Source organism: Colias croceus, chromosome 10, assembly GCF_905220415.1.
Source record: "Colias croceus chromosome 10, ilColCroc2.1".
Lineage (NCBI taxonomy): Eukaryota > Metazoa > Arthropoda > Insecta > Lepidoptera > Pieridae > Colias > Colias croceus.
In genome coordinates, this window is record NC_059546.1 from 1,598,063 (window position 1) to 1,620,676 (window position 22,614).

At 33.4% G+C, this 22,614-nt stretch overlaps 3 protein-coding genes across 3 annotated transcripts; 2 read left to right on the forward strand and 1 right to left on the reverse strand.

Moving 5' to 3' along the window:
* The first annotated feature begins 11,525 nt into the window (after positions 1 to 11,525).
* Positions 11,526 to 12,792, forward strand: LOC123694948. Its single transcript, XM_045640595.1, has 2 exons — positions 11,526 to 11,819; positions 12,228 to 12,792. Exons 1-2 carry the CDS (start codon positions 11,588 to 11,590, stop codon positions 12,590 to 12,592), a joined length of 597 nt encoding a protein of 198 aa, XP_045496551.1. The 5' UTR covers positions 11,526 to 11,587; the 3' UTR covers positions 12,593 to 12,792.
* Positions 12,793 to 12,820: 28 nt separating this feature from the next.
* LOC123694911 lies at positions 12,821 to 18,255 on the reverse strand. The gene is made up of 3 exons (XM_045640531.1): positions 17,017 to 18,255; positions 15,527 to 15,763; positions 12,821 to 14,953 (listed from the first exon to the last, which is right to left on the reverse strand). The coding sequence occupies exons 1-3, from the start codon at positions 18,077 to 18,079 to the stop codon at positions 12,918 to 12,920; spliced, it is 3,336 nt and encodes a 1,111-aa protein (XP_045496487.1). The 5' UTR covers positions 18,080 to 18,255; the 3' UTR covers positions 12,821 to 12,917.
* Positions 18,256 to 20,870: 2,615 nt separating this feature from the next.
* Positions 20,871 to 21,400, forward strand: LOC123694952 (transmembrane protein 258). Its single transcript, XM_045640602.1, has 2 exons — positions 20,871 to 20,983; positions 21,055 to 21,400. Exons 1-2 carry the CDS (start codon positions 20,978 to 20,980, stop codon positions 21,292 to 21,294), a joined length of 246 nt encoding a protein of 81 aa, XP_045496558.1. The 5' UTR covers positions 20,871 to 20,977; the 3' UTR covers positions 21,295 to 21,400.
* The last annotated feature ends 1,214 nt before the right edge of the window (positions 21,401 to 22,614 follow it).

The following is a 22,614-nucleotide window of genomic DNA, read 5'->3' on the forward strand; positions in this document are numbered from 1 at the left end:
TATGTAATAAGATAATATGTTGTTATAATTTTTATTAGACTCTTGATGTATATTTTAAAGCAATACAGACATATTATGTTTAGGCTCTGTGTAATATCAATGTTTTTAAAACTATTAAAATTGTTTTTCAAAAATTAAGTATCTAAATATAGAAAATAAAATTATGGTATACACAAATGCAATGTTTAGTGTGATGCTGGTCGAATTTTGTTAAAATAATTTTATAATTATGTAAATGAGATCTATATAGTGTATTGAAACATAAAACACACAAGGAAAGCTTAAAAATATAAGAACATGACTTATTTTATGCATGGCAAAACAGAAACAAGTTTTAACTTTAAAATGAAATAATTATTTTTTAAATGCCAATTCTGCGTTTGCACTATTCCACTGTTGTCAAGCTCGAGTAATTAATAATAATCTATACTGTGTAAACGCCAGAGTATTTAAAAGAAGATCAAGGTATTGAAACTTGTACATGACATAATATCCGATATATTTGTGTTGTGAACTGTCAAAATGACACTTCACGCATATAGGTACTATGCTTTTTAGCATGCATGTTTTAAAGTAAAAAAATAATTACGATTTTAGCATATTCTATACTAATACTATTAAGCTGAAGAGTTTGTTTGTTTCAACGCGCTATTCTCGGCAACTACAGTGTGCCTAGTGCGAGTTTTCATCGAGTACGAAACGTTACTATCGCGTTTGCGTCACAGCCGAATTAGTATGGGAAATCGAACAGCGCCCCTAGCGGACGTATGGGGAAGCTTTGATTCCCCATACAAATTTCGCTGTGACGCAGACGCGATAGTAACGTTTCGTACTCGATGAAAACTCGCACTAGGCACACTGGTCCGATTTGAAAAATTCTTTCGGTGTTAGATAGCCTATTTATCGAGGAAGGTTATAGGCTATATATCATCACGCTACGACCAACAGGGGTGGAGCCACAGGGGTGAAACCGCGCGGAGCAGATAGTAACTGTATAATGCTGCAGTTGAAACTTCAAGATAATCAAGATAATTTTTATAGTTTTAATTTCAAGTTTCAATATGCTATGTAGATCTTATATTATGTTAAACGCCAGTTGTTTGCTCTATCGGTGCCTATGTGTGGTAAGACTGGTTTTGGTGTGAGGGAGTAGAGAATATTTTGCTAAACTATACAGTGTGCCTAGTGCGAGTTTTCATCGAGTACGAAACGTTACTATCGCGTTTGCATCACAGCCGAATTAGTATGGGAAATCGAACAGCGCCCCTAGCGGACGTATGGGGAAGCTTTGATTCCCCATACAAATTTCGCTGTGACGCAGACGCGATAGTAACGTTTCGTACTCGATGAAAACTCGCACTAGGCACACAGGCCCATTTTAAACACATCGAAACTTTTTTAAAGTATTTATTTTTTGTTTATGGTAACTTAAATGCTATCTCAAAGATATTAATATTTCGGTCTAGTTGACGTATTTAATTTGACTCTTTACATAACTGTTATGTTTTAAGAGGCATTGTATGTTGATAAAATAAGAGAATGTTATATATTTAGCTAAATATTCTCTACGCGTGAAGATATGTAAGGACAGTTTTTATATAATTTTGTATGTGGCGTTTTGATGGATCAAGTCAACAATTTTATAAATATATATTGTTTAGTTTGTAAGTGCGTCAAAGACGCTTTGTAGGTGTAAGTTGTCACTATAACCCGACTGCGTCAGGGGGGCAATGTGATTCATATCATTGGCTAATTGATATACATAGACAACTTTGTGATTAGTCAATGAAGTTTTAATGTCGCCATATTATTGCATACAACATAGTATGATCCTTTTAATATAAGCGTTAAATGTAGGATAATAATTCAGGGAATATATTATAATTTTCCTATGGTGCATTATATAATAGAACACTAGATTGGTAGACTCATAAATTCTGGATCATCCTGCGGTGTCCAATAAATGCATCTGGATATTCTATGTTTTTCTAGAGGCATCACAATGTCTGGTAGATAAGTAAAATACATCTTGATATTTTTGGTCTGTGGATCAAGAGTGACCCAGCAATCAGCATGAATATATCCGAGTAGATAAAGAAGTGAAACTTTATGTCAATTTTGTCTATGATTCTGTAAACTATGCCTTGATCTGTTGTCTATGTATACGTAATGAGTGAGATTTAAAAAAAATGAGCCAAATTATTTGATCTCTTCGGCAAATTTGGATATAAATTCTTATCTAGGTAAATGTTGCAATTTTTACCAATTGAATGTTACCATGTATTGGCATGTAGGAGTCCAAGTTACATAATATTATACGGCTTATTTAACGAAATAGTCACAATTTTATTTATAAAAGATTATCTTTTAAATTTGGATGAAATAAGCCTGTTGTCATACGAGGTGATTCCAATAAGTATAGTATAGTTATTTCATGTACTTATTCCAGAAAATTGCAATTGAAAGCATTGAGATAATATTAATATGGAGACGATACCGCCTACATCACTTATGTTCCACTCAACATACGTCATGTGGCGTAACTGCACTCAGTCGCTTGCTCGCTCATTGGCGCGAACGTCACGCTCATTTTTTATTTGTTTTAAAGTGAAACGCATCAAATATGCCTACGTGTGTGTTACGATATTGCACAAATAATACAAAGAATACGGAAAAGTGCAAAGGAATAACTTTTCATCAGTTTAGTAACTAGATAATAATTTTTAAAACTTAGTTAGAGCAAAATTTTTGGCGGGCGACATTTTGTCATAGATTAAAAATTTAAGATATGACATTGGGCATGAAATAAGTGTTGTTAGTAATTGCTGGCGTATATTTTTATAGTATAAAATAATAATTTTACATATTTAGAAAAGCATAGACTGGTTGTTAATTGAAAAAAGGTGAAATCATGAAATATGAAAATCAATTACTCAATCTATCTAAATTTTTTTGTTAATTGATTTTAATCAAGTTTTTAATTGATATTGTATAAGCTACTGACTTGAACGTATAATTGAATTATTATTTATTTATCTGCACTAATATTATAAAGAGGAAAACTTTGTTTGTTTGTTTCATTGTAATTAATAGGCTCATAAACTACTGGACCGATTTTGATGAAAGGAGAATGCCCATTTTTGGTACTGGTTTTTCTCATGCATCAAGACAACAATACTATTAAAAAAAATCTCGGCAATTTAGAGGCCTTCTTACCACCGGAAAATATATTTTGAACAGGGAATGTTTTGTAAAATCTAATAAGACATGTAATTGTTTAGATCCGTTATTATAGATTTAGTGTCCATTACTGGTTACCACGGTAACCAAGCGGTAACTTATTACATTTACTATGGTAAATAGCTAAATGTATTAATATCGATTATTGTTTTCATTGAATTACAAAAAAAATCAATTAACATAAAATCACTCTTTAAGGTATTGTTTATACACTGTAGGTTGTTTTAACAAAGATAGTGAAGTAAAATAATATAAATATGTATATATAAAAAAAAATATTATTATGACATAGCTTGGTAGGTAACCAGTTATTTCTTATTTGTTTCTTTCTTCGAATATGTAGTGAAAAAATGATTCAAACAACAACAACAACATGTAAACCGAATAAAAACTCAATTGGCATTTTTTAAGTATATATTTAGGTTTTCTTAAAATCCGTCCCGGAAGATTTCTGGTGCCTACCTACACTAGCCGATGAACAGATAGACTTTGTCTGAAAGCATAAGCTCTACGCATAGATTAAAATATATGTTAATCGAAAAATAACCTTTGGACGATAAAATGTTACCTAAATCACACATAAACCTAACTAAATCGGGGTTATTTAAGTTTTGAGGTTATTTCACATTTTTCTCAATATCTTGAAAACCCCTGTTTTTATCACAAAAAAATCAATTGGTAAAAATCTTTTGAATATCGAAGAACCCTCCAAGACCACTCTGGCATTGACGCAACACTGTACTGTGGTCCATACTTTCATGGGCATTCTTCTTTGGCACAGACAATCTTAAGACCCTGAGAAAGAACATAGGCTACTTTTTATTGCGAAATATGTGCCACGGGCGAAGCCGGGGCGGACCGCTAGTTCAGAGATAAGTAATTAATATTTTTTCTATTCAAGGTTTCCATGTCTGGGCCGTGAAGAAAGGGAAAAATTATTTTTTTTCTAAAAAAGGCTCAATTTGTAAGGAATAAAACTTCCCATAGCCCTGACTGAACCTAAAACGTCACTATTTACATCATCCTATATTATATGCCAGATATTGTTAGCCCCGCGTAGTAAAGTCAGTTTATACCTAAAATAAATATTAAGTAAGTACAAAGAAAATTTCAAGTCAACGTGCATGTAAGGAGTGGCACCCAATAAAATAGACAGAATAAAACAAAGTGTCGCCTCTATAGCGGTGAGTCAGTGACATCGCATAATCTATGACTGTCTAGCCGTCATTCGCGCGCCCCGCGCCGCCGCGCTTGGCGCACAGATTTTGTTCGTGGTGTCTGCTCCATATTAATATTATCTCAATGATTGAAAGCAATATTTTTTCAAATGAATTTACATTTTAGATTACAAACTCAGAGGATTATCTGTCAATTGCTTTTAAAATGCTGATTATCTATTGGTAGTCTACCTACGTAACTTATTTTCGGTCGCCTCGTGCGGCAGTGGGCTCGATTGTAGCATGAACTACACCATGCATGACTGAAGATCGTGATCTCTTACACGTAATGATCTCAAGGTTAATTTAAGTTCATTTCAAAATTGATTGTCGATTATCAGAATAAAGACTAACGCTCACGTGACGAAAGCATAACGAAATATATTTTTGATTTGTATAAACTTGATAACGAAAATTTGATATGAAATTTAACTAAGTATTTAATTTTTATTTTTGTATAAATTATATCCAAGTGAGCTAATGTATAACATACCTGTTCACTTTATTGAAGTAGTTGTAACTGTTGTTTAAACGAAGTTTTATAGCTGTGTGTGTCCAGTGTAGGCATATGTGTTACGCACACAAAAGCAATATGTTACTATTGTACTATATTTCATTTGTTGTTATGGATTAACGTACCTATACAATTGTAATGAAGTCAAACAAATAAAGCAACATGTTTAAGTTACTTTTGTATTTTAATTGAAGTGTCCTATTCAAAGGTAGTTGTTAATGATGGCATATGGGTATGTAAAAGTTGTTTAAGTTCAGTCACGATGTAGTTTATTAATTTATCTAGTACCACAGTAATGTTTTATGGGGAGTGTGAGTTCAGGTACCAATAATCCAAATAGAAATTTATTTATATTTGATTCCGTAGGGAAATAATTCTGAATACACATCTATATTATATAAAAGAAAGTCTGTATGTTCCAACACTTATAACTCGAGATCTGCTGAACCAATTTTCATGGTTTTGGATTCGTTGGATTTGTCACCGCCCAGAATAGAAGAATAAATCATAAAAACATCAAAAACTAGACGAATAAATATTTTCCCAAAATTTTGATTTTCGTACCTATATGTCACAATCATTAGTTGTCAATCCTGTCAAATACGGAAAATAATGTTTGACATTCATGCGTTCAAAAATGTGTAAAATAATTAAAAAGTAAAAAGGGTGAATAAATATTGTTTGTATTTATTTTCAATTATTAAAAAGTGCAATAAAAGCAGGTACATAAAAATTCCTTAAATGTTTGTGTTTACGCGTGTTTTCAGAAATTAATAAGGTATTTTTGGTGGGGAAACTAACCAAGAAGGTTAGTTCGATTAATTATTGAAAAAATTCTATAAAAATGTAAAAATTCTGACAATTATTTGTTGCGATTTCGTCGACTGCGTCAACAATATAAACAAGCTAAATTGCGTTTTGAAGATTGCAACCATTTATGCGATGCAATTAGCACAGAAGAAGATGCAGAAAATGTTGGTCTATTGATTATTTTACCGACGACATACACAGGTAGCCCAAGTGAATATGCACAAGATGCAATGACATAATAATATGTTCGTCAGCCAGATTTATTCATTACATTTATATGTGGATTACATGAAATGGATGGAAATTGTTCAACTGTTGCTTCCCGGACAAATATCAAGTGATCGGCACGACATCACCACACGTGTTTTCAAGCAAAAAATCTGATCACTGATGAGTTACATTAATGGAACACATCTTTGGGATTATTCAATGATGGATGTTTTCAATCGAATGACAACAATCTGGCTTGCAGCATGCACACATTTTAATTTGGTTAGTCGAAAGGATTCGGGCAGATAAAATATATGAGTGTGCGGGGATTGCTAATCCTGAAACCGATCCAGACCGACATGACGTTGATATCATGGACCGTGTGAAACAATCAACCACCAAACACCATGCATGGTTGACAGCGAGTGTACCAAAAGGTATCCACGAAAATTGATGGCAGAGACCATCACAGCCAACGATGGATACCCACTGTATCAGCGTCGATCGCCCAATGATAATGGTATAATTACCACAACTAAAGTGAAACGAAACGTTGGCGTGGTCGATAACCGTTTAATAATGAAAAGAGTTAATCCATGCTGCACAACTTATTAAAATTCAATCATTTTTCTCTGAGACGTGTTTGAAGTAATCAAATAAAATACTATTACCTATCAACCCATATAAATATTTATTTTGTATCATTGTATTACGTTCATCAAAGCCTTAATTAGTTCAGCTAAAAGGTAACACAACATTCATTGACAGGGCGGTACAAAGTTCGCCGGGACAGCTAGTTTCTTATAAAAAGTAGACTTTAGATATATTTTATTAACTATCCAAATACACCGCGTACTATCTATACTAATATTATAAAGCTGAAGAGTGTTTGATTGTTTGAAAGCGCTAATCTCGAGAACTACTGGTCCGATTTGAAAAATTATTTCGGTGTTAGATAGCTCATTTATCGAGGAAGGCTATAGGCTATATAATATCATCACGCTACGACCAACAGGAGAGGAGCCACGAGGGTGAAACCGCGCGGAGCGGCTAGTAGAATAATATAATAGAATAATTGTATTTTATCATCATCATCAATCATCAATCATCAATACATATAATAAAATTCTAGAAAAGTCGTGTCTGTACAATCAAAATATATAAAAAAAAACTAGCTGTCCCGGCGAACTTTGTACCGCCCTGTCAATGAATGTTGTGTTACCTTTTAGCTGAACTAATTAAGGCTTTGATGAACGTAATACAATGATACAAAATAAATATTTATATGGGTTGATAGGTAATAGTATTTTATTTGATTACTTCAAACACGTCTCAGAGAAAAATGATTGAATTTTAATAAGTTGTGCAGCATGGATTAACTCTTTTCATTATTAAACGGTTATCGACCACGCCAACGTTTCGTTTCACTTTAGTTGTGGTAATTATACCATTATCATTGGGCGATCGACGCTGATACAGTGGGTATCCATCGTTGGCTGTGATGGTCTCTGCCATCAATTTTCGTGGATACCTTTTGGTACACTCGCTGTCAACCATGCATGGTGTTTGGTGGTTGATTGTTTCACACGGTCCATGATATCAACGTCATGTCGGTCTGGATCGGTTTCAGGATTAGCAATCCCCGCACACTCATATATTTTATCTGCCCGAATCCTTTCGACTAACCAAATTAAAATGTGTGCATGCTGCAAGCCAGATTGTTGTCATTCGATTGAAAACATCCATCATTGAATAATCCCAAAGATGTGTTCCATTAATGTAACTCATCAGTGATCAGATTTTTTGCTTGAAAACACGTGTGGTGATGTCGTGCCGATCACTTGATATTTGTCCGGGAAGCAACAGTTGAACAATTTCCATCCATTTCATGTAATCCACATATAAATGTAATGAATAAATCTGGCTGACGAACATATTATTATGTCATTGCATCTTGTGCATATTCACTTGGGCTACCTGTGTATGTCGTCGGTAAAATAATCAATAGACCAACATTTTCTGCATCTTCTTCTGTGCTAATTGCATCGCATAAATGGTTGCAATCTTCAAAACGCAATTTAGCTTGTTTATATTGTTGACGCAGTCGACGAAATCGCAACAAATAATTGTCAGAATTTTTACATTTTTATAGAATTTTTTCAATAATTAATCGAACTAACCTTCTTGGTTAGTTTCCCCACCAAAAATACCTTATTAATTTCTGAAAACACGCGTAAACACAAACATTTAAGGAATTTTTATGTACCTGCTTTTATTGCACTTTTTAATAATTGAAAATAAATACAAACAATATTTATTCACCCTTTTTACTTTTTAATTATTTTACACATTTTTGAACGCATGAATGTCAAACATTATTTTCCGTATTTGACAGGATTGACAACTAATGATTGTGACATATAGGTACGAAAATCAAAATTTTGGGAAAATATTTATTCGTCTAGTTTTTGATGTTTTTATGATTTATTCTTCTATTCTGGGCGGTGACAAATCCAACGAATCCAAAACCATGAAAATTGGTTCAGCAGATCTCGAGTTATAAGTGTTGGAACATACAGACTTTCTTTTATATAATATAGATTAGCAGGTGCTATTATTAAATCGATCCCAAACCCAAAACTGTAGTTAAAAAATTTTTTGTCTGTTTGTCTGTTTGTCGGTTTGTCTGTTTGTCTGTTTGTCTGTATGTTCGTGCACGCTAATCTCAGAAACGGCTTATCCGATTAAGATGCGGTTTTCACTAATATATTGTGGTAATCTTCATTTAACATTTAGTGTTTATTTCATGTCAATCGGTTCGTAAATAAAAAAGTTATGACCATTTAAGTATTCACGGCGAACATTTGCTAAGGCATTCTATACACTGTACGATAAAACGTAAGTTATCTGTTACAATTATTATTCCTGTAAATGTCCAAGTGATCACATCGAAAGTGCCCAAGGGTGGGGGGGGGGGGGGGGTTGGTCAAATTAGAATTATTCTTACTTCTAGGTAAATTTTATACATAAAATGTCCTTTAAATTATGTCGTATTATATGTTATATATATTTTTAACCCCCGACGCAAAAAGATGGGTGATAAGTGTTTGACCGCTATGTGTGTCTGTGTGTGTGTGTCTGTTTGTGCCACCGTAGCTCGCTAACAGGTAATCCGAATTAGATGCGGTTTTTTTCATCCATTTATTATACCTAGGTATATTATTATAGGGGTAAATGTGGGAATGAAAAAAACGAAAGTTGTCAAATATAAGTACCTAAGTGATATATTAAATGAAAGTGAACGACCTATCAGTATCAAATCGGTTCATCCATTTATTTAATACTAGCTGTCCCGGCGAACTTTGTACCGCCCTGTCAATGAATGTTGTGTTACCTTTTAGCTGAACTAATTAAGGCTTTGATGAACGTAATACAATGATACAAAATAAATATTTATATGGGTTGATAGGTAATAGTATTTTATTTGATTACTTCAAACACGTCTCAGAGAAAAATGATTGAATTTTAATAAGTTGTGCAGCATGGATTAACTCTTTTCATTATTAAACGGTTATCGACCACGCCAACGTTTCGTTTCACTTTAGTTGTGGTAATTATACCATTATCATTGGGCGATCGACGCTGATACAGTGGGTATCCATCGTTGGCTGTGATGGTCTCTGCCATCAATTTTCGTGGATACCTTTTGGTACACTCGCTGTCAACCATGCATGGTGTTTGGTGGTTGATTGTTTCACACGGTCCATGATATCAACGTCATGTCGGTCTGGATCGGTTTCAGGATTAGCAATCCCCGCACACTCATATATTTTATCTGCCCGAATCCTTTCGACTAACCAAATTAAAATGTATGAAAGGGCAACGTGTGAATTACAATTAGTCATATTTTATCGAAATCGGTTCATCCGTTTATTACATTTAGGGCTTTTTAGGGGTGACAGTGGGGATAAATAAACCAAATGGAGCATCAAACTACAGGATATGACGTGTACATATAGGTACAATTAGATATGGTTTACATCAAAATCGGTTCTGCCATTGACTAGGGATGGAAAGGGAAGGGTTGAAAGTCTGTGAAAGAAGATATGGGAGCGAGAGGATAGCCACACCCTGGAAATTTTGAACTCTACTCAAAGCTACATAGGCCTGGCCCTTGGCAATATTTTTTCCTAAGTATACCACTTCTTTTGCCACTGTGGTCCATTACAATTTGTGCACGGTTACGGCCCAACTTAAAAGATGTCAAGGAGCAACAAACTTATAGATATCAATATGATGTAGGAATGTAATATGGAGGTAGAGGTAGGTCTCGCTCACTTGAAAATATTACATGAAAACAAGAAACCGAAAGGAATAAATAATTATTTTACAAACTTCCCGACGATCTTTAAAATTAAGTACTGATAATGAGGTATATTATGATGATGTTGGCATGGCAGCCCCGATGACTTTGTTTTTTTTTTTATAAACATTTAAAATGGTATTTATTTTTAAAAATCTTCGGGAAGTTTGTGAAATTATTTACCTATTCCTTTTTCTATGTATGCACTTTTCTTCGTAGCGCTGTTTTTTTATTATTTAATTTTTATTGCACGGTCTAAACGGTTTAGTTACTACCTACAGGCGTGAGACAGGATTCAGGAAAGATCTGATTTGGATTTTGTGCTGGATTTGATAAAAACTGAGTATCGATTAAGCTGATCAGTTGCTGCACGATACATATTTAAAAACATCCATACAAGGAAGGAAGGAAAAGAAATTTGCTCCCCTCCCCCCTGGTGCCTAAAAATAATATGACACAATTTAAAAGAAATTTTACGTAGAAAATTAATAAGGCATTTTTTTTGTATTGTTTAGCTCAGTTTAGTAATAAATTTTACTTACAGTTCTTTTAATTATTTATGGTAGTCTGTGTTTACTCAATAATTTAAGATAAGTAGTAACTACTATGCAGTCATTATTCCACGCGGACGAAGTCGCGGGCACAGCTAGTTTAAAATATATTTCAAGTAACAGCCGGCAAAACAATGTTGGCGAGTGGCCAAACTTTAAAGCTACAATAGGGAAATACAGGGCCGGAGTGTTTTTTTTATATAATCACTTACTTTCTATGTTTTTAATAGACACTACTAGAAATTTTTGTTCGCATTAACGTTCGTGAAAATGTTCTAGAACGATACTTGCAAAAATTTGTTCACTGAAAGTGATTGATTTATTGAGTGACTGATACATTATTAATGAATTATTGGTGCAAGCGTTTGAAAAAGACCTTCTCCTCACTTACCACTATGCAAGGATAAGGATACTAATACCAGTCAATAATTGTGTCCTCTTATTATTTTTCGCTTTATCTAGTGTATTGCAATACACGAATTTATAACTAATCCATACCTGTATAGCTATTTATCACTATCGGTAGTCGGACGCCCGCGTTTCGTCAAGGTGTAGTGTACACCGTTCAGTGTCAATGCTAAGAACACGTGATTCTTTTTGCATTTAATTATTATATTCTTATCTTTTAATCTAAAAACGATAAAGACGTCTTCAACCTTACCATTTTTAAGGAAAAAAGAAAATGGAAGAAAATTTTGTGAATGAAGTTCTGGACTTACATAAAAGAGGAGATTGGAAGACTATATCGCTAAAGTATCACAATTATCCAGAGAGAAATAAATTATTATGGGTGTATCCAAGTGAAGAAAACTTTGAATTTATAAAATGTAACTTAACGGAGCTCAAGTGTAGAAACATATTGAGTGTTGGTTGTGGAAGTGGCCTGTTGGAGTGGATGATTGATCGGGCTACTGGTAAGGTTTTTAAACATACTATAATACTACCTTATTAAAAGGAATTATCCTAATAATATTATAAATGCGAAAGTTTGTGAGGATGTGTATGTGTGTGTTTGTTACTCTTTCACGCGAATACAACTGAACAGATTGTAATGAAATTTAGCACACATATGGAGGGTAACTTGGATTAACACATAGGATAGGTTTTATCCCGGATTTTCCACGGGATCGGGAACTATGCGGGTTTTACGCTGGCGAAGCCGCGGGCGGAAAGCTAGTAATTTATAATTTGAAGATTAGATGTAGAGAATTTGTTTTGTATTTTAAAATATGTAGGTTTGGTTCAGCCTTGTTGGGTATATTTCATGATTGCTCAGTGTATAAAGTAAGTTTCCAATTTTTTGGTATTGTTTTTATTTTCAGGAATCCAAGTTTCCGGAATAGAAGTAGATGGCACATGGTGGAAATGTAAATACGCCCCGCCCACTTTTCTCGATCTCCTTATCACATCGCCTGTGTTAGAGAAAGACAGCAATACAATTCAAGTTCTGAAAAATTGTGTGGACACCGCCTTATTATTTTGTTATTTTAATGATGGAAATGCGTTTAGGAATTACTTGGAATATTTCTCCGGTAATGTTCTGATTATTATCGGCCCGGATAAAGATGGCGTGCATACAAATCCGAGACCATTTGAAGATATAAGTGAAGAATGGAAATTATTTGCAGCACAGGAGGTTCGTGATAGTAAAGATTTCATCGCTATTTATTGTAAAACGAAAATATAAAATACAAAATATAGAATGTCTTTTTTGTTATAGAAAATCGTTCTTAGTTTAAAGTAGACTACACACTACACAGGTTTCAGACCTATCAAACTATTGAAATTACCATACATTTATGCTGGTCTAGGTCCTTACTAAATAATTAATAGAAACACCATATTATATAAACAAAACAGCAGTCTTTTATTGTTCAACTTATTTTTAAATACTAATTAATTAATTCATTTATTTCATTCATTTTTTAATTCATTCTACAACAGAATAGACTTCACTCTATATAGGTACATTTTGATTTCTTTAATTTATAAACATAACACTTATGTACAAGTTAATTTTTCATTAGTTCTATATTTTTTACATTTATTTTATTCGTCGGTCTAACCGACGTGTTCATCATGGGATCCTTCTTTCCCTGGATATAATTGGGAAAATCACTACTAAGCTCATTAGACGTCATATCTAAGTTTTCCTTTTGGTTAATAATAGGCACTTCTGCTACCATTCTATTCATTTCATTTACTATTTCTGAACTGTTGTTCATTTGAATATCATTTTCTAAGAAGTGAAAGTCATTTTGCATCAAGTATAGAGATTCTAAGGGGAAATTCATGTCGAAACGAGGTAACAGCTTGTTGTCGTCTGAATTATCGTCAATTTCTATGACGTCATTCTGGTGGTCGGATAATTCGGGCATGACTACTGTAGACAAATCCATATGTCCTGGATATTGTTCCGGAATTATATTGTCTATTAAGTACTGATCGATTAAAGGCGGATTAGATGTTGAGTTAGTAAGAGGTATCGTGTAAAATGCATCGGATTTTACTTCGTTCTTTATTTCGCTCATATTTTTATGAATGTCTTCTAACGGAGGGGATGCTTTATATTCTCTACTTAGAGCTTGGTTGTTTAGTAAGTTGGCATTGCACATTCTTTCTAGACTTGGCGACTGAGTGTTTTGTTTGATCGTCGCTTCTAATTTGATATAACTAGGATCATTTGTTTGGATTTTCTGTGGTGGTGGGAGCATTGTCATGGAGCTGACATTCATTTGTTGGTTAAATGAAAATATTTGTGGGTCGTCTGTCATTTCAGAGTCAACCGGTGTCGTAGCCGATTCACCGAGCATGTTCTCTTGTGCATACGTCATTATAGTATTTGGAGATTCGCTTAAAACGGGTTCTGGGGGAAGTTGCATGAATTGTGTCGTTATTAAATTGTTGAATGTTACAGGACCACCTAAGCCATATCTCTCGTTGTCCTCTAACTGTTTAAATGCCATTTTTTGTTGGGAATGGAACATATTCACTTGATCTGGTCCCTTAAGAATAAGATTGCTCTTAACCGATATCTTCGCTTTCTTTCTGGGAACACCATCGTTGTCGTGTGTGATATTTATTGGTGAATGACTAGATGAGGGCACTGGTAGAATTTGAGTAGGTTTTATGATTGGTCCCGTAACTTTTGACATCGGAAGCGATAATTTGTCAACAGGTTTCAAAGTTATATTATTTCGCATAGATATTGGTGCAGGAGGTAATCTTATTGGGAAGTTGGCCATAATATTATTGCTTATGCTTTTGACGATTGGAGAGTGACTTGTAGTGAGCGTATCCACGTTGGCCGTTTGAAGTAACGTTTGTTCCATTGTCGCTGAAGTATTGAGATAGTGTAAGTTTGACTGGGTCGTGTCATACGTTATTTGCAATGAATGTTGTGGATTATATTGGTGTCGATCTAACATAGTATCGTTCGAGCTTTCTGATAATAGACAATCTGAATTATTGTCGTCTTTGCTAAGATCTGTGACCATGTCCTGGCTGTTGAAATTCGACGACTGATCCGAATTTGATGATGTGGTACAATAATTTTTGGGATATTCCTGTGGCAGTGTTTCGGGTAGGCTATCACAATCAAACACTTCTATTGGTATTTCATTAACAGTTTTGGGACTAGACTCTTTGTTTTTATCTATACTTATATCTTTATCTACGTCTTCTTTATCAATTTTTTCCGAACCATCCGTAGGTATCGTCCAAGAGGGTTTGTTTTTAGTTTTCGTTAATTCGACATTGCATAGCATTTGAATATCTTCTTTATCTCTATGTGTTGTGAGATGCATTAAATATTTTTCTTCATTGATAGATTTGAATGAACAATATGAGCAGTAGTGGATATCATTGGAGGTTATATTGGGGTGTTTGGATATCATGTGAGAAGTGAATACACTGGATTGAATGGAACTGTATGGGCAGTATTTACATTTATATACAGCATCTTTTGAGTGGACCTTCTTGTGTCTGCGCATGGAGTTGTGATCCGCGGAACGGTAACTGCATTGATCACATCCGTACGGTTTATCGCCTGTAAAAAAATATATTTTATAATAAAAATTTGATAATTCATAGGTACTTCAAATCACTTTGAATGAAATTGCCTTGTGTAGAATGCAACAATGTGTAAACGTAATTTATTGGATTCGTTTTCTAGCGGTGTGAAATCTAAAACAAAGAGATTGTAATGGACTATCTAAACAAATTCCTATGTAGGTAATATTAGTATTCAAAAGAAAGTGTATCTAAAAGAAGTTTTGTTGCAAAATAAACATTTGATTTTATGTATATGAGGAATAAAAACATATCATAACTGCAAAAGATATCAGTATTATTATTAATCCATACTAATATTATAAATGCGAAAGTAACTCTGTCTGTCTGTTACTCAATCACGCCTTAACTACTGAACTAATTTGCATGAAATTTGGTATAGAGATATTTTGATACCCGAGAAAGGACATAGGCTACTTTTTACCCCGGGACATAGGATGGGTTTTATCCCGGGAATCCCACGGGAACGGGAACTATGCGGGTTTTTCTTTGACTGCGCGGGCGAAGCTGCGGGTGGAAAGCTAGTATTGAATAAAGCTCCAACTTGTACCTGTATGTGATCGTAGATGCAATTTCAGTTCCTCTTTTCTAGCTGCGGTGTAGTCACAATGGCAGCACTTAAAGGGCTTCAATTTGTCATGAACGGCTGCTATATGTGACTTCAGTCGAGGCTGGCTGTGGAACTGTCTCTTACAAATGTGACATTCATATGTATTGTCTGCTTTGTGGAGCTGCCGATGTTTCGTCAGTTGGTTCATGTTTTTAAATGATTTGGAACATAATGAACCTGGAATTAAGGCCGAGATTCATAGATCGCACTTTAACTTTACTTTGATGGAAAGATCTACTTTCAACCAAAAATATATTTCTTAGTCGTGTCAAGCTCATCTTTACTTTCCAGAAACTATACTTTACTTAGTAAAGGCTAAGGAGCCGATAATCATGACTTTGGTCTCAAAGTAAACTTTACATGACTATGCGTATAAATTATGTAGGCCTTCATTTTAAACCAATTTCCTAGAACAGAAACACATTTTAATATGGTTGGGTTATAGATCGAAACGTCATGTCGAGTAACATTTTTTTGTTGATGTGTTGATCGTTGCATTGTTTCGTTTGTCTTTTAACATTATTATAATATTTTTCTGACGAATTTTGCGGTGTCTACCGGTTTTTGATATTTCTACTATAATCTTCCTACATAATGGTTTTTTTTGTAAACATTTCATTTTTCATATAAAATAATAATGTTATTATTATATAATATGTTTTTTTTTATGGAAATATAACTTAATTTAATAATAATAAAAACATAAATTATGCGTATAAAGTAACAGTTACACGTCTTACCCTGTACTTTACTTTGGGACCGTACTTTTCTAAGGAAAGTCAAGCAATTCTCTCTGAAATTAAATATGTTGAAAGTAAACTTCGGTCATACAAAGTTTACTTTGTGAAGACTCTTTTGCTCTAAAGTAAAGTCACGACTGTGAATCTGGGCCTAAGTGCATGAGACATTTATTTAATTATAAGTAAACATGCATCATAACAATTTGTCACATTAGTGAATCTTTGAATCATATCTATACATATAATAAATGTGTAAAAGGGTCAATTCTGTACATTGAAAATATTGAAAAAATAAATAGCAGGGGGTGTTACTGGATCGATACCAAACCAAAAAATGTGATTAAAAATTTTTTTGTCTGTCTGCCTGTCTGTCTGTATATGCTGACATCATGTGAAAACTAACGGTTCGATTTTGATAAAACTTAGTATAATTATACCTTATTATCTTGGGCAAAAAATAGGATACTTTTTATCCTGGATAAATACATGGAAAAAAAATAAATCTTAATTTTTCAGTTTTATCCATAGACGTTCTGTAGAACCGTGAACACATGTTGCATTACCCGCAGTGGATTCTTTTTTTTACAAGATGTCAGAGTTACTCAAAATGGAGAAATAAACCATCCACGCGAAGACGGACATCCGCGCGGACAGAGTCGCGGGCGGAAGCTAGAATAAAAACATACTTACATGTATGTCCCTTCAACTTCTCATGGCATTTCATATGAATATTCAGTAGTCTGTGCCTCTGGAATGTTTTATAACCACACACCACACAGGTGGGCAATTCTACATCAATATCATGTATTTTCCACAAGTGTGTGTGACACTGGTCCACAGTTAGAAAGACTTTCCCACACTCAGGACATTGTAGCTTACCATTCTGGTGACATTTCTTATGATAAGACAAGTTGTTTGGATCTTTCAAACGTATATAACATTTATTTACTGAACATAATGTACCATTTTCCTCTGGATTCATGGTCACAGTCCTTCCCTTATATTTATAAGGCATTGTTTCATCTGTGATCTGAGTTTGTTCATCCTTTTTGGATGGCGATAAGCTTTCTGACATATTTACACGTGGTTGTATCGATGATATCAAATCGGGAGTCACACTCGATACTTGAATCACATTACAAGGAGAATTTGATATATTTGATTTTGAAACATTAACATATTGTGTTGATATATCATTTGTGTATACAATATTTATACTGGCCTCTTGTATAACTTCTTTAGGGTCTATCGTTTCGAAATTAGGAGCGCTCATTTTGTTTAGCTCATCTACAGATATAAACGCAACACCTTTGGGTAATTGTTCACTGTTTGTGTTTGATATATCAGGAACAATTTCTATCACCTGTGGGATTCTTACATCGGCTATGTCTTGCCTGGTCGGAGGTACGCTCTGTGGGGCTTCTTTTCTCAATTTTGCATTCTTTAATGCTATTTGAACGAGGCTTTTTATCATCTTTTTGACATCTTTAATACCCATTTTATGATGATTTCGTAAGTGCGTTCTCAAGGTCTCTTCTGCATCGAACACATTAGTGCAACCAGGGCAATGAATTTGAATATTATCTGCGAGACCATTGCTTTTCGCTAAATCGGGATGGACGGTGAATAAATGAAATTTAATGTCGTCTTCAGCTAGGGCCATGTATGGGCATGCTTCACACTTAAAAAATGGAGTGGACCCTACAGATTTCTCTTCATAGGACATCACTTTTTCTTTAGGTTTGGATTCCATTTTATAGGTTCAATGTTAAACATATGATAAAATAAATGAAAATTATAAAAATTTCCCCTAAACAACTCTTATCATTAAAGCATACCATATCACTCTAAACAAGAAAAGGCATACAATTTTAAATAAAAACAAAAATTATAATTTTTTATTTTCGTTCTTCTTGAGATATTGACGTTTTGACATATGTCTAAAGTTGTATTGTCAAAATATGCCAATTTATTTTTTTAAGTAAGGCAAGAAAAATATGAATTTATGATTATAACCAACTATCAAGTAATAACTAATGATTATACCAACGCAAACTTAGCACCCCATCAATGGAATTTTGGGTCGAAAATGACCTTGATCGATAGGTCTCCGTTAGGTCCTTTAAGGTCCAACAATTTTTTCGTTAGGTCCCCTTTAGTTTTTTTTTAAATAATTTTTTAAATTTTGGGTATAAAAAATTACACTTTAGCACCCCATCCATAGAATTTTGGGTCAAAAATGACCTTAATCGATAGGTCTCCGTTAGGTCCTTTTAGGTCCCACAATTTTTTCGTTAGGTCCCCTTTAGTTTTTTTATAAATATTTTTTTTTTAATTCTGGGTATAAAAAAAAATTACACTTTAGCACCTCATCCATAGCAAAATTGGCAAATTTTAACAAAATCGTATTCTTTACCGTTAGGTCCGTATAGGTCCATCATTGAAATTGTTAAATTATTTGTTTTATTAAAATTATAAAATAATTAAAACCTGCGCATATCGTTTAGCGATATGATCAAGACAAATAATCGAGTCATGTATACTCGATCATTTATGTGGCCTCAAGAGACTGGAAAAAAATATACTAACTCAAATTTAATCTTTTTGAACTAAGCGATAAAGTTGAATTTAGAACGCCATATTGAACCGCACTCCCCACGAGACTATTTTGGAAAGAAATACAAATTTAATCTTTATGAACTTAATGATAGAGTTGAATTTAAACGACGGACTACTTCTAGCTATAATTTGAAATGAGATGAGAAATAATCTTTATTATATTAAAATTTTACACAACTGCACAAAAAGGAGTATAATGTTTATTTTGTAAGTATATATTTATTAAAATTTTCGTTCCGTTACTTTTAACTGGCAGAACATTTTAATGGTACGGAACCCTTCGTGCGTGAGTCCGACTCGCATTTAGCCGTTTTTTTTGTAATGTTTAATCTTGTAACCTTTCTATTTATGTAATTTGTTTATATGTATGTATTAATATTACGTATGTTTCAGATTATATATTTATGTCATTTCGTTCAGACTGTCATAAACTTTTAGTACTACTTTTGATAAAGTTCTTAGAGACATATTTATTTTTTCGACGACGTGGTTGGCGCAGTGGTAAAGTAACTGCCAACTGAGCCGACGGTCCCGGGTTCGATCCCCGGTCAGGGCAAATATTTGTGTGATGAACTCAATTATTTGTTCTTGGGTCTGGGTGTTATTATCTATATATGTATTTATTAAATATTATATTTATCGTCACCTAGTACCCACAACACAAGCCTTAATTGAGCTTACTGTGGGACTAGGTCGATTTGTGTAATAATGTCCTATAATATTTATTTATTTATTTTATTTAAATGTGCTGTGATGAATGAATACATATTCAAATACAAATAAAATGGCTTTTTATTGTTTTTTCATATGCATATAATAATGATGAAAATTGAAAACTTTACAAATGACCTGTGCAGTAGTTTTTATGAATATAATATTAATGTTATTTCTAATTTCAACAAAATTATTATTTTTGTAATATCGATATGGTTACATCCTTTTCGAGCGATTGTATTATTACGTATATGTACAGAGATTTTTCTGTGTGTTGCAATGTGTGCAAAAATATGCTATTGTGTCAATTTTGTAATGCTTGAGTTTGTAAAGACACAAATTATTTCTGTGAATGTGTGATTGTGTTTCATAGTGTGAGTTACCCTCTCCGCACCAAAATCGGCAGAAAGTTTAGTTAGAACATTTGCCAGCGTACTCCATCCATTACTTAATGATCTAAGGTTGAAAAGTAGGTTTTTAATAAATAAGCACTCTCAGAACAATTGATTTATTTAATAAATGAACGATACCAATTTAAATTTCGCGCTGTTTATGTATGATGTGCGCATGCCTTAATGCTCTAAGGCGCATGCGCAGGTTTTAATTATTTTATAATTTTAATAAAATAAATAATTTAACAAATTCAATGATGGACCTAACGATAAAAAATACGATTTTGATAAAATTCGCCAATTTAGTTATGGATGAGGTGCTAAAGTGTAATTTTTTTTAAACCCAAAATTAAAAAAAAACTAAAGGGGACCTAACGAAAAAATTATGGGACCTTAAAGGACCTAACGGAGACCTATCGATCAAGGGCATTTTCAACCCAAAATTCCATTGATGGGGTGCTAAAGTGTATTTTTTTAATACCCAAAATTTAAAAAATTATTTAAAAAAAAACTAAACGGGACCTAACGAAAAAATTGTGGGACCTTAAAGGACCTAACGGAGACCTATCGATCAAGGTCATTTTCGACCCAAAATTCCAATGATGGGGTGCTAAGTTTGCGTTGGTAATGATTATCTAGATTTCAACCACGATATTACCGTGCATTTAATAGAGCTTAAAAGTATGATATTTAACTATACGTACGGATAGCAAATCATAATATTCTATTTAACTTTTATTATTATAAAATATTTTTATATGGCCATACCAAGGGCCATACGGTTCCCGAACGTCAATCATTATTGTTGACTGCTGTGGTTGACTGACGTGTTCTGTTTTGTTTCATGACTTTGACATTAATAAAGCTACGTTTTCTTGGAATTTTTTTGGTTACAGACCGGTGATTTATTGTGATAATTTAGCAAAATGAGTGTAAGTTTTATGAAAACTCAATGAAATTTTTATTTATGTTCATGAGACTTAATTTGTTTTATATATTTTAGTTGGAAATCGAGTCAATGGTTCGCCATGTATCCCCAATCAACCCGGCAGTGTTTCCTCACCTTACACTTTTGCTGTTGAGTATTGGTATATTCTTCACTGCGTGGTTCTTCGTGTATGAAGTCACAAGCACAAAGAACTCAAGAGATCTCTTCAAGGAGCTTCTTTTATCACTGGTCGCGTCTCTTTTCTCCGGTTTTGGCATACTGTTTCTACTACTTTGGGTGGGCATATATGTTTAGCCGTTTAGTCAATAGGATACATGCATTTATTAATGATACAATTTTCCAATGATTTGTGTGTAAATCTATGTTATTTTTGTAAGTTTAATTAAAAATTACTATCCAAGATGTTGTTTGTTTGTATACTCCTATGATAGTAAATCATGTAGCAAATATAAAAATCACTCCAAGGGATATCTAACTGTATATTCGTTATTATAACAACATAAATGCAACCATTTCAGCATTTCTCAATTGATTTGTTTCATAACCATCAAAATAAAAAATGAAAACTTTTAATATCCATTGCATTTATTTCTTAAATATACAAATGACAAAACAAAATTACACTTCATCCATTGCACAGGGCTGATTTTACAATCCTTGGTTAAAACTTATTCATCGAATAACATATTAAACTACCATTTCAAAAATGTATTCTAATTGTCTGTATTTGACAGTAATTTACAAGTGACATTTTAATGTTTGTGTAATACTAAGGGCTGATAGATCAAGAGCCCATGACGGCCAGACTTTCCTTTCTTTAGGAAAGTTGAAAATTTCTCTGTATATGTCTCCAATACAGATAAGAACGACTAGCGATTATCAAGTCTGAGTTGTGCTTACTTTGGCAGGAAACGGGTAGTAAAGGTGTATAAAATTGTACCTAACTTTCATTATACTTTAAAAGCTAAATTTTATATATGTTACTTGGGGACGTATAAAAAGATGTTAAAAAAATAATAGTATAATAAGTTATTAGTTATTACATATTTTTACGGGGACTTATGTTGATGGAATTTCACGTATCTCGATGACACAATAACAAAAGTCATCGAGATACGTGGAATTCCATCGACATAAGTCCCCGTAAAAGATAAGTAATAACTTTATTACTTATATTATACTATTATTTTTTAGTCATTAATTATAGTAAACTAATGTTTTAGTGGGTTATTTCACATTTGATACACTTTTAGGTAGTAACGTTAATTTGATGATATGTTAGTTATTTTTTAAATGTGTCTGGTAAGATGTAAGAACCATGAAAACTGTCCGGATCTTGAAGTAACATCTTTTTATACGTCTCCAAGTAACATATATAAAATTTAGCTTTTAAACTATAATGAAAGTTAGGTACAATTTTATACACCTTTACTACGTGTTTCCTGCCAAAGTAACCACAACCCAGACTTGATAATCGCTAGTCAGCGCTAGTCGTTCTTATCTGTATCGGAGACATATACAGAGAAACTTTCAAGTTTCCTAAAGAAAGGAAAGTCTGGCCGTCGTGGGCTCTTAGATTATGATTTTTTAATCGTTGGAAACTTATTCATCGAA

Bases quoted from the DNA above. Each gene is read 5' to 3' on its own strand.
- LOC123694911 (XM_045640531.1), bottom strand. From the start codon at position 18,079: ATGGAATCCAAACCTAAAGAAAAAGTGATGTCCTATGAAGAGAAATCT. The intron at 15,764-17,016 runs GTAAGTATGTTT...CCTTAATTCCAG, and splicing joins GAAGTTGAAGGGACATACAT to GTTCATTATGTTCCAAATCA. The intron at 14,954-15,526 runs GTACAAGTTGGA...ATTTTTTTACAG, and splicing joins GCATCTACGATCACATACAG to GCGATAAACCGTACGGATGT.
- LOC123694948 (XM_045640595.1), top strand. From the start codon at position 11,588: ATGGAAGAAAATTTTGTGAATGAAGTTCTGGACTTACATAAAAGAGGA. The intron at 11,820-12,227 runs GTAAGGTTTTTA...TTTTATTTTCAG, and splicing joins GATGATTGATCGGGCTACTG to GAATCCAAGTTTCCGGAATA.